This window comes from Lynx canadensis, chromosome A2 (assembly GCF_007474595.2).
Source record: "Lynx canadensis isolate LIC74 chromosome A2, mLynCan4.pri.v2, whole genome shotgun sequence".
Taxonomy (NCBI): Eukaryota; Metazoa; Chordata; class Mammalia; order Carnivora; family Felidae; genus Lynx; species Lynx canadensis.
The window spans coordinates 51,411,665-51,427,584 of NC_044304.2; the positions used below are offsets into that span (position 1 = coordinate 51,411,665).

Below are 15,920 nucleotides of genomic sequence, written 5' to 3' on the forward strand. Positions count from 1 at the left end.
GAGCAGGCTGAGAGCTTTTAACAGACTATAGATAAAATTTAACTGTTTTGTTTTCATTTAACTTAGTCCCACTGTACTCTTACGTGGCAAATGAGAGCGAATTTCCACTGATGGTAGTAATATAAAATTTCTTAAACTTGTTCAACTGCTTTGCATATGTACAGAATACCTTTAAAAGGAAGCACAAAGGGGCACCTGGGTGGCTCAGTCGATTGAGCGCCAGACTCAGGTCATGATCTCACCTCAAGGTTCGTGGGTTTGAGCCCCGCATCAGGCTCTGTGCTGACAGCTCGGAGCCTGGAGCCTGCTTCGGATCCTGTGTCTCCCTCTCTCTCAAAAATAAATAAATGTTAAAAAGAAAAAAAAAAAATTTTAAGGAAGCACAAAAACTGGTAATACTTCTTGTCTCCGCGGAGTCTTTATGGGTGGCTGGGGGAAACTAGGAGGAGACGGACATTTTGACTTTATTATATTCTTCTACACAAAATTCGAATTTTGTGACCGAAGATGGAGACAAAACAAACGAGAAAATTATTAAATAAATAATAGCGCATTTGGTAGGGAGAATATGGCAAAAACCATGAAGGTCTTAGAATAAATGAAGCTAAGGAAATGCTGTGTCAAAAACTTATCGGTGCGAAAAAAGAATCCACTTTACAGAGGAAACCGTGGACGAGGTGGCCCAGCGTCAGCCTCTGCCTCCTGAATGCTCGGTTCCTGTGGCTGGAGGTTCCACCTGCGCTTGCGCACAGTCTCAAGCCGGCCATTTCTGCGAGCATCTTCCACAACCGACAGAGAGCGCGCAGAAACAGCACGCACGCTTGCGGGGACGCGCACGCACGCGCGCCACGCCCCACCCCGTACGGCCCCACAAATCCCGAGGCGGCGAGGCCCGGGTTGTCTAGGCTCCGGGAGGTAATGCCCCGGAAGGCAGGGAACTTGGAAGAGGCCGAGGCCGGTGTGGAGGAGGTGGACGCGGAGGAGGTGGGCCCTGAAGAGTACGGCGGGGAGGAGTCGGGCGCCGAGGAGTCTGGCCGGGAAGAGTCTGACCCCGAAGAGCCGGGAGCCGAGGAGGAGATGGAGGCTGGGCAGCCGCGACCGGTGCTGCGCTCAGTGAACTCTTGCGAGCCGTCTCAGGTCATCTTCTGCAACCGCAGCCCGCGCGTCGTGCTGCCGGTGTGGCTCAACTTCGACGGCGAGCCGCAGCCGTACCCGACGCTGCCGCCCGGCACGGGCCGCCGCATCCATAGCTACCGAGGTAGGTGAGCCGGGGTCGCCCTGGCCCGGGCCGGCCCAGCCCGGCCGCGCCTCCTGCTTTGTCCCGGGGCGCCGCGAACGCCTGCTGGTGCCCCAGAGAGGTTGTGACAGATCCAGGTTGACGCTGCTACTAGGTGGTAGCCAATTCTTTCTTATAGGACTGAGTAATTTGCATCGGAGTTGGCTTTTCCCCCTTACACGTATATTTACCCCTAAAAGTGCTCCGTACCTAATGCCCGTTTGTTCATTACGTCTCTGAGAGAATCTCACATTCCCGAGTGTCCCCAGTGGGCCAGGTCCGCGTTAGGTCCCTGCCCTTCATGGAGAACACAGTCCAGTCGGGGAGACAGATGCATGCATAAACAGATGAGAACAAGCCAGTGTCACAGTTGCTGCAGGAGGAACGGAGCACAGCGGCCCGTGGGAGCTTGGAGCAAGCACCTAGCTCGGTGAAGGGAAGGGGTGTGTAAGTTTCAGTTAAGGACAGCTTTCCAATGGATCGTTTTGCCTTGAGAGTACGCGGTAATGTTTCTCAGACCTTTACTCCAAACTTCCCCTGATATTAAAGGAGGGAGAACACAGTTCTTCCAGGGATCAACATTTCTGTAGTCTTCTATTTTATCTAGGAAGTTGTGTGAAATTTTGTTTTTTGCATCCAAAATTTATCTGTGCTTGAGTTAACATAAATTTTTTTAGAGAATCTTTTTTTTTTTTTTTTAAAGTTTTATTTATTTTGAGAGAGGGGGCGGAGAGAGAGAGGGGCAGACCATGACCTGAGCCAACAAAACCTAGAGTCTGCCCCTCAACTGACTGGACCACCCAGGCGCCCCTTAATATAAACTTTTTAAAAATTACCTACCATGAGGGGCGCTCGGTTGGCTCAGTAGGTTAAGCATCCCACTCCCAGCTCAGGTCATGATCTCTCAGTCCGTGGGTTCAAGCCCCGCATCGGGCTCTGTGCTGACAGCTCAGAGCCTGGAGCCTGCCTCAAGTTCTGTGTCTCCCTCTCTCTCTGCCCCTCCCCCACTCACGCTCTGTCTCTCTGCCTTTCAAAAATAAATAAACAATAAAAAAAATGACTTACTGTGTGAATGTACTTAATGGCACTGAACAGTACACTTAAAATGGTTAAAATGGTCAATTTTATGTAAGTTTTACTATAATAAAATTTTTTTTTACCAGTTTACATTTCTTAAAATTTCCCACCAAATCTTCAAGTACATTTGTGTCCCAGGAACACATTCAGACATGCTTTCCACCTGCCTTAAACAGAATGTTAGTCCTGGGGAAGGCGGGGGGGGGGGGTTGCCTTCTTCCTCTCTCTCTCTCTCTCTCTGTCTCTCTCTCTCTTTTTGCATATGATGTATTTGTTTCTAAATTCATGTATACCTAAAATGTTTCTAAAATCATGTATACCTAAATGTTTCTAAAATCATGTATACAGATCTTAGAGATTGATGCGTTTTTGACAAATACGACACCTAGATCAAACTATAGGTTAAAACATTTCCATCACTCCCGGAAGTTCCTTCCTGCCCCTTTCCACTCAGTCCCCTCCCTTTCAGAGGCAACCATTCTTTTGATTTTTCACACCATAAATTAGTTTGGTCTATTCATACAGAATGTACCCTTTTCTGTGTGGCTTCCTTTTCTGAACATGATCTTTTTGCATCTTCTTGTTCTTGAGAAGCACAGATGTAAAGAGTTGGTGAAGTTCTTTTAGTTTGCAGTGTTGGGTGTGATTCGCAATGCATGTATTTGCTTTTTGACCATGGTAGCAGAAAGGGTGCTGTATTTGAAGCCTCAAGTATCTGCTCTTTTTCCCTTACTGTCCTCGTTGCCTTGAGCAAGTCACTTGGCTTTTTCAGATCTACTTGCTCATCTGTAAATAGATCTGTTGTGAGGACTGAGTAAGGTAATATTACTGGGAGGGCTTAGTAAGATATTTAAGTAGCGTGGGAGGCAAGGACTTCAGGGTCAATCCAGGAAGATGAAGGAAATGGGTGTGTGGCTACATAACAGCCTCTTCTTGTTTTAACAGGTCACCTTTGGCTTTTCCGAGATGCAGGGACATATGATGGGCTTCTGGTTAACCAAACTGAACTATTTGTGCCATCTCTCAATGTTGATGGACAGCCTATTTTTGCCAACATCACACTGCCAGGTACTGATGTTCTATTTTTATAAAAAGATAAGGCTGGGGGTGCCTGGCTGGGCTCAGTGGGTAAAACATGTGATTCTTGATCTCAGCATCGTGAATTCAAGCCCCATATTGACCATAGATCCTACTTAAAAATAAATAAATAATTATTTAATTAAAAATGATAAATCAAAAGATAAGGCTGTTGGAATAAGTAGAGAATAAGCAACTTGAAGGATCCAAACCTTTATTGGTTTTTGCTGGATACTAGTCAAGTTATCCAACCTTTCTGTGTCCTTTTTTCCACTATAAATAAAATGGAACTAATTTATTTGTATCTTCTATATTGAACAAAGATGTGGTTGCTCAGAAGCTCTTTGGGCTTGTCAGAAATGAGCTGAATTAAAATACCTGATTGTCAGGGTACCTGGCTGGTTCAGTTGGTAGAGCATGTGACTCTTGATCTCAGGGTTGTGAGTTCACACCTCACATTGGGAGTAGAAATTACTTACAAAATTTAATAAATAAGTAAAATATCTCATGTAATTATGAATACATTTTCGTTTCCCTGGCCTTAGAGCAGAATTATGCCCTAGAGTCTTAGAGAAGAATGAAGTATAGAGAATGAGATATCATGGCTTCTAGTGTTGTATCTTTTTTTTTCTTTTTTTTTCTGAGAGTGTGAGAGAGTGTGCCTGTGAGTAGAGGAAGGTCAGAGGGAGAGGGAGAGAGAGGATCTTGAGCAGGCTGTACGCTATGAGATCATGACCTGAGCGGAAATCAAGAGTTGGACACTTAACTGAGCTGCCTGGGCATCCCTAGTGTTGTACCTTTTAATGTTATTTAACCCACTCAAGCTCACAGTGCCAATCAGGGGTTAAAAAAAACACACCAAATTGAATGTTAATATCATGGTTTATGATTTGTTTAAAACTCATTTGATTTTAAATAGAAAATGACCTATGACCCAGCAATTGCACTACTAGGTATTTATCCAAGGGATACAGGTGTGCTGTTTCAAAGGGGGCACATGCACCCCCATGTTTATAGCAGCACTGTCGACAATAGCCAAAGTATGGAAAGAGCCCAAATGTCCATCGATGGATGAATGGATAAAGAAGATGCGGTATATGTATATAAAGGAGTGTTCCTTGGCAATCAAAAAGAATGAACTCTTGCCATTTGCAACTATGTGGATGGAACTAGAGGGTATTATGCTAAGCGAAATCAGTCAGAGAAAGACAAATATCATGACTTCACTCATATAAGGACTTTAAGACACAGAACAAATGAACACAAGGGAAGGGAAGCAAAAATAATATAAAAACAGGGAGGGGGACGAAACAGAAGAGACTCTTAAATATGGAGAACAGAGGGTTACTGGAGGGGTTGTGGGAGGGGGGATGGGCTAAACGGGTAAGGGGTATTAAGGAATCTACTCCTGAAATCATTGTTGCACTATATGCTAACCAACTTGGATGCAAATTAAAAAAACAAAAACAAAACTGGATTGATTTTATTAGGTTGAACCCAAACAAACTGTTCTAGTGGGTTAAAAAACTCCAAATACTGGGGCACCTGGCTACCTCATTTGGTGGAGCATGCGACTCTTGATCTCGGGGTTGTGAGTTCAAGCGCCATGTTAGGTGTAAAGATGATTTTAAAATAAAATATTAAACACCCAAATACATGTAGCTTCATAAGGTTCAAACAGATATGTATGTATAGATCCTATCTTAAGGAAATAGGTGTATAAAAATTGGTAAGTTAAATTGATAAATGTAGTAAATTTTGCCTTATAGGATACCCTTACACTGTCAGTTTCCCAGTGAGCTTAAAATAGAATTGGAGGGGTACCTGGGTGGATCAGTCAGTTAAGCATCTGACTCTCGATTTAAGGTCTGGGTTTGTGAGATCGAGCCCCACATTGGGCTCTACGCTGACAGTGCGGAGCCTGCTTAGAATTTTCTCTCTCTGCCCCTCTCCTGCTTGTGTGCTTGCTCTCTCTCTCTGTCTCCCTTTGTCAAAATAAAAAAATAGACTAAAAATAATAAAAAATACAAATAAAATCTTAAAAATTTTTTAATGTTTATTAATTTTTGAGAGAGAGACAGTGCAAGCTCAGGAGGGGCAGAGGGAGGGAGACACAGAATCCGAAGCAGGCTGCAGGCTCCGAGCTGTCAGCACAGAGCCTGATGTGGGCTCAAACCCACAAACCAGGAAGTCATGACCTGAGCCGAAGTCAGTTGCTTAACTGACTGAGCCACCCAGGCGCCCCCCAAAAGTAGAAATAAAATAGACTTGGAGTCCCTCAAATCCAGTTATAGACTGTTTGGTTATCTGTTGCTGTGTGAGAGCTACCCCAGAATAACAACCACCTTTTTATTTGTTCATAATTCTACAGTCTGGGCTGAGATCAGCAAGGGGGGTTTCTGCTCACTGGTGGTGGTTGGTGTGGCTGACTTCTGCTGGCAGGTTGGCAGGAGGTTGAGCCTCTCTCCCATGCTTTCTCAGGGCATGACCCTCTTTGTGTGGTGTCTCCTGCTGGGTGGCTCGGGACTCCTGAGAGCATAAAAGCAGGAGTTGCCAGGGCTTCTTTTTTTTTTTTTAATTTTTAAAAACTAAACAATTTTTAATTTAATCTAATTAATATATTTTAAAAAGTTTATTTACTTATCTTGAGAGGGGCGGGGGAGGGACAGAGAGAGGAGAGAGAGAGAATCCCAAGCAGACTCCATGCTGTCAGTGTACAGCCCAACACGGGGCTTGATCTCATTTACTGTGAGAGCATGACTTGAGCAGAAATCAAGAGCCGGACACTCAACTGACTGAGCCACCCAGGCACCTCTTAATTTTTTATTTTGGAGTGTGAGCAGGGGAGAGGGAAAGAGGGAGAGAGGGAGAGAGGGAGGGAGAGAGAGAGAGAGAGAGAGAGAGAGAGAGAGAACCTTAAGTGGTTCCACACTCAGTGCAGAGTCTGATGCAGGGCACAGTCTTAAAGCTTAGGTTCAGAATTGGCACAATGTCACGTCACCCACGTTCAATTAATTAAAGCACATCACAAGCCCAGCCCTCTTATAAGGGGAAGTTATTATACAAGGTCATGCATACCATGAGATGTCCATGAGGGCCATCACATTCCCCTCTGCCACAACACATGTACTCAATTTTTTTTCCTCCAAAGTGAGGTCCTTCTGTAGTAAATGGAATTGCTATGGTTGGCAAAGCATCTTGCTCATTTCTTGTCCCAAGGCCCGAGTCTGCTGCTGAGGTTTTGGTTTTCTGCATTTACAGTGTATACTCTGAAAGAGCGGTGCCTCCAGGTTGTCCGAAGCCTAGTCAAGCCTGAGAATTACAGGAGACTGGACATCGTGAGATCACTCTATGAAGATCTGGAAGACCATCCGAATGTAAGGAAAGACCTGGAGCGGCTGACACAGGAGCATATTGAAAACCAGCGGATGGAAGGGGAGACTGAAATGAAATGAAATGAAACTGAAATGAAATTTGCACTCCTGAGTCTCGGCCTTAGATGGTACTGACTGGTCTTGATCTACATTTAGGACTGGTCACTTATTCTCAGATTCAAGGTGTCTCATTCCCAGAGGGAAAAATCCTCCATTGCTTAAAGGAAAGTTAACTGACTTCACTAGGCATTGTGATGTTTAGGGGCAAATGTCACGAAATGTAATTTAATGCCTGCCCTTTCTATAAGTATTCAAGTGTTCATCAAGTAGTTGCATTTTTGCCTCCTAGTAAGTCAGGAAAGTTTGTATGTAAGGACTTTTGTGTAAGTGCTTCAATGAGAATTGCAGCATACTCTAAAATTGTAAGAAAGCAGTGGCATCTGCTTTTAATTGCTGTGTTGTGGTTGGTGACGTGTCAGCCTCCCACTTGGAGAAGACAGACATGTCCTTGAGGCAGGGACAAGTCTGTCTTCTCTTTGAGACCCCAGTGCCTCACACATTATGAGCCTTCAGGTCAGTGTTTGTTGAATGAACAAACTAGTGGATACTTTGGTAGAAAGTGTTTGGAGGTTTTGCCCTTTTTTGGGGGGTGGGGAGGTGGGACCTTACAGTGTATACCATAAACAAATGTTTTAAAGGGAATTACTTTTATAGAAAGCACTTTTTATAACTTTCTAAATTTTGTGCTTTTCTGTGTCCGCTGTTGTTGCAGTGCTCTTTTATTTGTTTCTAAACCAGGATTAGCTTTGTGGTGATCACTTTTTTTAAACTTGACAGCTGAACTGAAGATAGGAGAAAATAGCTGTCCTCTTAATTCTAGTATTAAGGAGCTACTGCTGTACTGCAAATAGGTTTTTGCCAAGTGTGGATATTTCTGTTACTTTCTGTAAATCCATTACATTTCTGTTTGGCTTAGCATTTTTTTTTTTTTTTTTTTTTTTTTTTTTTAATGCTGCCAGCATTTTAACCAGGGGCCAGTGGTTTTGGGCGCTGGGGACCACTGAGGAGAGCCACTCTTGGGTTCATGTGGACTCACGAGGCTGCCTGGTTTAGCATTTTTCATCAGGCAGGAACTGGTGAGACTTTGCACCTGGCTGGAAGAGAGGTGGAGGAAGGAAGCCCTCCATCTCTGGGATTACTCACAACACAGAATGGATTCCTGGAGTAGCTAAGAATGTTTTATAGTTTTATAAATGTACAAATCCTTTCTTACAGGCTGGACTTAAATTGATTAATTCAAATGCAATACTTCTATCAGTCTTATTTTTTTTTGGTAACTAATAGTTTTAAAAAAAAAAAATCCCCCCAGTAGAGAACATTTTGGTAAAGACAGTAAAGTAAAAGGAAAAAAAAAAAAGATCACTGTAGATATATTACTTGAATACAGCCACTAAACATTTTGAACTTTTAGCCTCTTTAGGGCATCTTGTGGTTGGTTTGGTTTTACATAGTTAAAATCATACTGAATATACAGTTTTGTATTCTACCTTCTCAGTTATAACTTTATAACTTAAATATTTTCCCATGGTATCATAAGCTCTTTTCAGACATTAGTGCGGTCTTCCTTTTGTAAACAGTGGGATATTTCTTGGTATCTCTAGTTCCTGTACTAACCTTTGAGCACAATTCCTGTGCTCTGAAATCAGCATGAACAAGACAATGCTCCACAGTTTCCCCTAGACTTTGTTTCACCTAATCTTAAGCCCCTCTTTCAACATTCAACAAATTGATTAGCTTTTGTTTCTTAAACGCACTGTAGCACTCATTCAGTGACACACCTCTCAGTGTCTGCCGTGTTACGAGCTGTTGGGTGGGAAGAAAGAAATCCTGGGGAGCTGGTAGCAGTACATATTTGAGGGTGGGATGGGATGGGGGATGTAAGAACGTAAGGATTAGTTCAATGTTGGTTGTTTTTTTTTTAAACCTGTCTTTGTCCAAATGAAATTCGTGTTTCTCTTGTGAAACCATGTAGATTGAGTACTGTGTTGTTTTGTGTGTTGTCCAGGAGGATTAAAAACCTGTAGCATGAATAATATGTTTTTCATTTGAAATCTTATGACTGTATCAAATGTATTGCTCTTAAGAGACTGTGATGTTTTCCTATTTTGAGTTTAAAAAAACCTGTTCTTTAGTACATTAAATGGTGCTGAGTAAAGAAAATAGGGTGTGTCTCAGTATTACTTCAAACAGGCTCTGTTGTGAGAACTGTGTTTCTTTAAAGGCTTGAAGTGGGGAGGGGCATTGCAAATACAAGCAACTGTCTTCATGCTCAGTCCCTTTTCTTTTGTTTTTATTATTTTTATTTTTTAAATTTCCTTAAGTAATCTCTACACCCAATATGGGGCTCGAAGATCAAGATCAACCCCAAGACCAAGAGTCACATGCTCTACTGAGCCAGCCAGGCCACCCACCCTGGTTTTATGTATGTATGTGTTTGATTTTTAATTTTTCTTTCTTTTCTTTTTCACCGTGTTTTATTTATTTATTTTTAATTTTTATTTGCTTATTTTTTCTTAAGTAGGCTTCGTTCCCAGTGGGGATCCCAACATGGGGCTTGAACTCACGACCCTGAGATTAAGACCTGAGCTGAGAGGTGCCTGGGTGGCACAGTCGGTTAAGCATCCAACTCTTGATTTTGGCTCAGGTCTTGATCTCACAGTTGTGAGATTGAGCCCCAAGTTGGGCTCCACACTGAGCATGGATCCTACTTGGGATTCTCTGTCTCCTTCTCTCTCTCTGCCCCTCCCTGACTTGTGCTTTCTTTCTCAAAATAAATAAACATTAAAAAAGAAGAACTGAGCTGAGATCAAGAGTTGGTGCTTAACCCTTAACTGACTGAGCCACCCAGGTACCCCTTGCCATTTTTTTAAATATTTATTTTTGTGAGAGCGTGAGTGGGGAAGGGTCAGAGAGGGAGGGAGATGGAGAATCCCAAGCAGGCTCTGTGCTGTCAGCGCGGAGCCCAATGCAGGGTTCCAACCCACTGCGAGATCATGACCTGAGCCAAAGCCAAGAGTCAGACACTCAGCCGACTGAGCCACCCAGGTGCCCCCACCATGTTTTTTATTTTTTCTAATTTTCAAAAAAAAAATGTTTATTTTTGAGAAAGAGTGTGAGCAGGAGAGAGACAGAGAGAGAGAGGGAGACAGAGAATCTGAAGCAGGCTCCAGGCTCTGAGCTGTAAGCACAGAGCCCGACACGGGGCTCGAACTCACGAACTAGGAGATCATGACCTGAGCCAAATTTGGGCGCTTAACTGACTGAGCCACCCAGGCACCCCCCCCCCCACCGTGTTTTATTTTATTTTTTTCAAAACACTGTTTCTTTTAGCTTTATTTTTCATGTAAAAATGAAGTATCACTGTGAAAAAAATTAAGCCTTACAGAAAAGCATTAAGAAGAAAAGTACTCACATTGGGAACAAAGGTGTTTGTTTTTTTTCTTCCACATAAACAGAACCAACCTTAACAGACACCTCACTGAAGAAGAAACACAATTGGCAAGTAAGCATATGAAAAATGCTTCACATCATGTCACCAGGGAAATGCCAGTTAAAATGAGATACCAATACATACCTATTAGAGTGGCCAAAATCTGGAGGATTGCCAACAAATGCTGGTGAGGCAGAGCAAGAGGAATTCTTACTGCTGGTGGAATGCAAAATGGTACAGCCACTTTGGAAGACAGTTTGGTGGTTTCTTACAAAACTAAACTTATTATTATATATTCCAGCAATCCTGCTCCTTGGTATTTATCCAAAGGAGCTAAATGCTTGGGTATTTATAGCAGCTTCATTCCTAACTACCAAAACTTAGGAGGAACCAAAGTGTCTTTTAGTAGGTGCATGGCTAAATAAACTCATTCCAGACAACAAAATATTAATCAGCACTAAAAAGAAATGAGTTGTCAACCATGAAAAGACATGAAGGAAACTTTAATGCACACTACTAAGTGAAAGAAGCCAATCTAAAAAGGTCACCTAGTGTATGATTTGAGCTCTGTGATGTGGAAAAGACCAAACTATGGAGTAAAAAGATACTGGTTGCCAGGTTATGGAGGGGAGGGTGGGATAAATAGGCAGAGAACAGGGTTTGTTTAGGGCAATGAAACTCCTCTGTATGATACTCTAATAGTAGATACGTGAGTTTTTGCAACATGGAATATACAACACCAAGAATAAACCCTAAAGTAAACTATGGACTTGGGGTGATAATTATGAGTCAATGAGGGTTCATCAGTTGTAACAAAGATACTGCATTGGTGGGGATGTTGATCGTGGGGGAAGCTTTGCATGTGTGGCGGCAGGAGATGTATGGGAAATTCCTATACCTTCCTCTTAATTATGCTGTGGTTTTTAAATTAAAAAAAATTTTTTTTAATGTTTATTTATTTTTGAGAGAGAGAGAGACAGTGTGTGAGCTAGGGAAGGGGCAGAGAGAGGGAGACACAGAATCCAAAGCAGGCTCCAGGCTCTGAGCTGTCAGCACAGAGCCCGATGTGGGGCTCAAACTCACAAGCTTTTAGATCATGACCTGAGCTGAAGTCGGACGCTTAACTGACTGAGCCACCCAGGTGTCCCAATTACACTGTGATTTTAAAGTCTATTTAAAAAAAAAAAAAAGAACAAGAAAGCTGAGTGGTTATCATCTTATCAGTACTTATACTGAGAAGGTTATGAAAGGACAGGCACTGTCCTAGAAATCAACACACTAAGGATATGAAATAGATAGCAGTGTTTTGCCCTCTTGACACGTGAGCACCAATGTGAACTTTTCAGATACTTTCACACAAAGTTCCTGTAACCTGTTCTTACCAGCTCAGTCCTACTCTATGCCAGTCACTGGGCTGCCTGATACCCCTTCAGTAGTTCCCTTTTCTGTCGGCACGCTTAAACTGCCTGCCCCACAGAACACTTCTCCGGGGCTTCCCCTCACCGCACATACCCTGTAACCCATTGACAGATCATAGAAAAAATGGATAAGCTTATGATGTTAATCAAAAGGATTTGGGCAATAGCCCTGGATATATAAAAGAAAAACCCACAAAACTTGTTTCAAAGTTGGAACATGAGGGGCGCCTGGCTGGCTCAGTCAGTGGAGCATGTGGCTTGATCTTGGGGGTTTGAGCTCAAGCTCCACGTTGGGTGTGGAGATTACTTAAAAATATTATTTCAAAAAATATTTATTTATTTTGAAAGAGAGAGTGAGCAAGCATGAGTTGGGGAAGAGCAGAGAGAGAAGGAGAGAGAGAATCCCAAGCAGGTTCCATGCTGTTAGTGCAGAGCCTGACATGGAGCTCGACTCCCAAGAACCGTGAGATCATGACCTGAGCTGAAATCAAGAGTCGGACGCTTAACTCACTGAGCCACCTAGGCACCCCTACTTAAAAATGTTAAAAAAAAAATATCGGAACATGAAACCTCAGGAAAGTATGTCAGCATAACATACATACAAATAGCAATATGCTCTCCCTGTTCTTCAGGCAGAAAACACAAAAGATTGCCTTGCACCACTTGGGAGAAGTTGAGTCTTAGAGTCCTGCATTGGCCCCACAAATGTTAACAGAACTAAGACTACTGTAAGGACCAAAGGAAATCATAGCGAACCATTTTATCTTCAGATAAATTGAAGGAGAGTTCCTTGGTCAAGGGATAGCTTAGCAGCATTGTGCTTGAGAGGGAGTGGCATGAGATGACATTCTTCACCTTTAGGAGGTCCCACACAAGAATGCTGGGAATGTGAGGATGATTCTATCAGGTCTGGAATACCCTGTCCTGGAACAACTACAGGGAGAAGGGAGGAATTGTGAGGGTGGCCTGGTGTGCCCCTGGAGCAGCAGTTTTCCAAATATCGGTTTATAGTTTTCCTTGATAGACTTTAGGACTGTCCTACGTCTCTTGTAGATAAGAAAGCAGACTCCTCTGGAACAGACCCCAATACTGAAAATAAATGTACATCCCAAATAAAGGGAAGGAGGGAAGGTGTTCATTCTCTTTCTCCTATCCCTCCTCCCTCCGTGTGTGTGTGTGTGTGTGTGTGTGTGTGTGTGTGTGTTAATAGAAAATATATTGATCTCCACCCCTGGTTCCCAGCACATAGTTCCTAAAACCCTGGTAAGTTCCTAAATGATAAAGCACTAGGAGCATCTTTTGTTCTAATGAAGCAACTCTAGGTAGGCTTTTGAATGGCTCCTGGCTGGGGGCTGGTCACCAGAAAGATACCAAGTCATGATTAGAAGCTTGGGATTTTCAGCTATGCCCCATCTCCTACTTCTGCAGAGAGGGCAGAGGGGATGGAAATAGAGTTAATAATTGATCCTGCCTCTGTGGAAGCCTCCACAAAACCCTAGCAGTAGGGGGTTTGACAGCTTCTGGGTCAGTGCACTCCTCTAGACTGGGAGGGTGATGCAACCCAACCCCATGGGCACAGAAGCTCCTGCACCCTATGTATCTCTTCATCTGGTTGTTCATCTGTATCTGTCTGTCTATTTATTTATAAAGTGTATTTATTTTGAGAGAGAGAGAGAGAGAGAGAGCGTGTGCTGAAGGGGGAGCGGGTGAGGGGCAGAGAGAGGGAGAGGGAGAATCCCAAGCAGATTCTGTGTTGTAGAGCCCGATGTGGGGTTTGAGAGATCACGACCTGAGCCAAAATCAAGAGCAGAGGCTTAACAGACTGAGCCACCCATGTGCCTCTGTATCCTTTTTTTAAAAAAGTAAATACTATAAGTGTTTCTTTGAGTTCTGTGAGCTACTCTAGTAAATTAATTGAACCCAAGGAGGGGGTCATGGGAACCTCCTATCTGTAGCCAAGTAGTACAGAAGTGGTGGGTGACCTGGGGCACTGCTACTTGCCATCCACATCTGAAGTAGGGAGGGAACAGTTTTGTGGGAATGAACCCTTAATCTGTGGGATCTGACACTATCTTCAGGTAGACAGTGTTAGAAGTAAGTTAGGTTGTAGCACACCCAGCCCGTGTTGCACAGAATTGCTTGTGGGAAATCACTCCCCTGCCTCCACATTTGGTGAGCAGAAGTGTCAAAAGCTAAGTGTTCTGTGTAAAAGTAAAGGAGAAACATAGAGGAGAAGGTAGAACTGTTTTTTGTTTTTCTTCCTACCCAAGAGAAGAAGAGAGTAGGACTGGGTTTTTTCTCAAACCCTCTGGGAAAATTAATAAAAGGAAAACTCGCTAAAATGGAATCAGGAGGCCAGTAGGGGGAGCTCTCACACCCTACCACTCCTGATCAGTTGCATATCCATAGGAAGAGATGGACCTTGTGGGTCTACACTACTTTACCATCCCAGTAGGAGAAAAAAAGGTTTACCTCTTCTCCCAGCAACAGCACAGCCAATGAGACAACTCAGCCAGTGAAAAGCCACTATACTTTAAACTCCCAGTTTGCTCTAATGGACTTTATGACAGCACTCCCAACTCCCCTCTTTCATCTATAAAAGAGACTTCCTCTCTTTTGTTCTGTGACTTGCCTATGGGTTTTGCAGTAGCTTGTGTGTCCTGAATTCCAATTCTCTGCTATTTCTGAATGAACCCAATTTTGCTGGTAAAATAACTGACAGTTTTATGTTTAAGGTTACCTACTCTTCTGGAGAATGATCATGTACTATTGTGGTAGGGTCCCCTCCCTAAAGGAAAAAAAAACAAAAAAACAAAAAACCTCAAGGCAACCTGGCTATATGCATACGTGACAACATCCCTCACGACCTTGTAACATGAGACCACTTAATCAGACTGCATGCTTGTGTGTTACCATATATGGGAAACAAAGAAGTAAAAAATAAATAAAAACCTACGCCAGGTGGCATTCGGGGCTCAGTTCTTTGCGTACGAACCCAACTATGAACCCAACTGAGTGGTGCCAGCAGGAATAAAGTTGCTTCCTGGAAAGAAAAGCCTCGGTGTCACGACTCTTTGTGTGAGAATCCTGCTACACTATCAGAAAAAAAACAATGAAGATATTTTTATTAGACAGAAAAAAACATGTGCAAAGTACACAGAGAAGCTTTGTTATTGTTAATCCCCTATCATCAGTCTTCTTTTCTCGTCCCAACTTTGTGATAAAACACCGGTTCTCAACTCTGCCTGCCCATAATTAGAATTACCTGGGAAGATTTTTAAAATGCCAGTGCCCAAGTCCCACCCCAGTCTGGATCTTCGGAGGCCAGGCTGGGCATGTACAGTTTGTCAAAGGTAATTAGATGTGAATAGGTCTAAATGACATAACTATATAACTAATTACATTCAGCCTCAATAACTGTTTCAACTGATTGTGGGAGGGAGGGTATTGGCCAGGGAAAGCAGCTAATTAGGGGAAGAAATGAACTGTGCAGGATCAAAGGAGATTTCTCTTTGTGGTGAGGCAATATTATAGAGTAGAAAGAGCACTTCCTTTGGAGTCAGAATTGGGTTGAATCCTGTCACGTGGCCAATTTGATTTGGCCAAGTTACACTGACTTATGCCTCAGTTTTCCCTTCTGTAGAATGGGAACAATTAAACCTACCTTATAAGGTTGTTGTGAGGATGCCAGATAATGTATGGTAAATGCTTGGTATTTGGCAGGGGAGCAGTAGCTCTACTACTTAGTAATAACAAAGATCTTACTTTGAAGAATTTATTCTAAAGAATGGGGACCAAGATGTGCCCCTAAGATGATCTGCTCAGGCCCTGATCTCTCTGATCAGATCTCTCTGGAGAAGAAAATCCTAGGACTCAGATTCCGAGCCCTGAGGATGGGATGAGAAGGAAACTTGCCAAAAACCCAAGGAAATAGCAGAGAGAGGAGTTGCCGGGGCTTGTCTATCCTGGACTAGGCTGAATGCAAATCTCCTGTGGTTTCAAAGCCCCATCAGTGGGAAGAGGCCTCATGGCACTAAGGGAGGAAAGCTACAACCCATGCTCTGTGCTTGCAAAAGAGAGGGAGAGGCAGGAGGAGGAGGGCTCTGCAAGTAGAAAACATGAGAGAAACAGAAGGATCTATGCTCTGGGCTGTAGGTGCTTTCCCATTCTATTCCACCGTCAACCACTCTTGAAACACAGGACTTCCC

At 43.2% G+C, this 15,920-nt stretch overlaps 1 protein-coding gene across 1 annotated transcript; it reads left to right on the plus strand.

Annotated features, from left to right (window-relative positions):
* Positions 1-855: 855 nt before the first annotated feature.
* Positions 856-9,024, plus strand: VHL (von Hippel-Lindau tumor suppressor). Its single transcript, XM_030307388.1, has 3 exons — positions 856-1,258; positions 3,299-3,421; positions 6,692-9,024. The coding sequence occupies exons 1-3, from the start codon at positions 919-921 to the stop codon at positions 6,883-6,885; spliced, it is 657 nt and encodes a 218-aa protein (XP_030163248.1). The 5' UTR covers positions 856-918; the 3' UTR covers positions 6,886-9,024.
* Positions 9,025-15,920: the final 6,896 nt, after the last annotated feature.

Bases quoted from the DNA above. Each gene is read 5' to 3' on its own strand.
- VHL (XM_030307388.1), top strand. From the start codon at position 919: ATGCCCCGGAAGGCAGGGAACTTGGAAGAGGCCGAGGCCGGTGTGGAG. The intron at 1,259-3,298 runs GTAGGTGAGCCG...TTGTTTTAACAG, and splicing joins CCGCATCCATAGCTACCGAG to GTCACCTTTGGCTTTTCCGA. The intron at 3,422-6,691 runs GTACTGATGTTC...CTGCATTTACAG, and splicing joins TGCCAACATCACACTGCCAG to TGTATACTCTGAAAGAGCGG.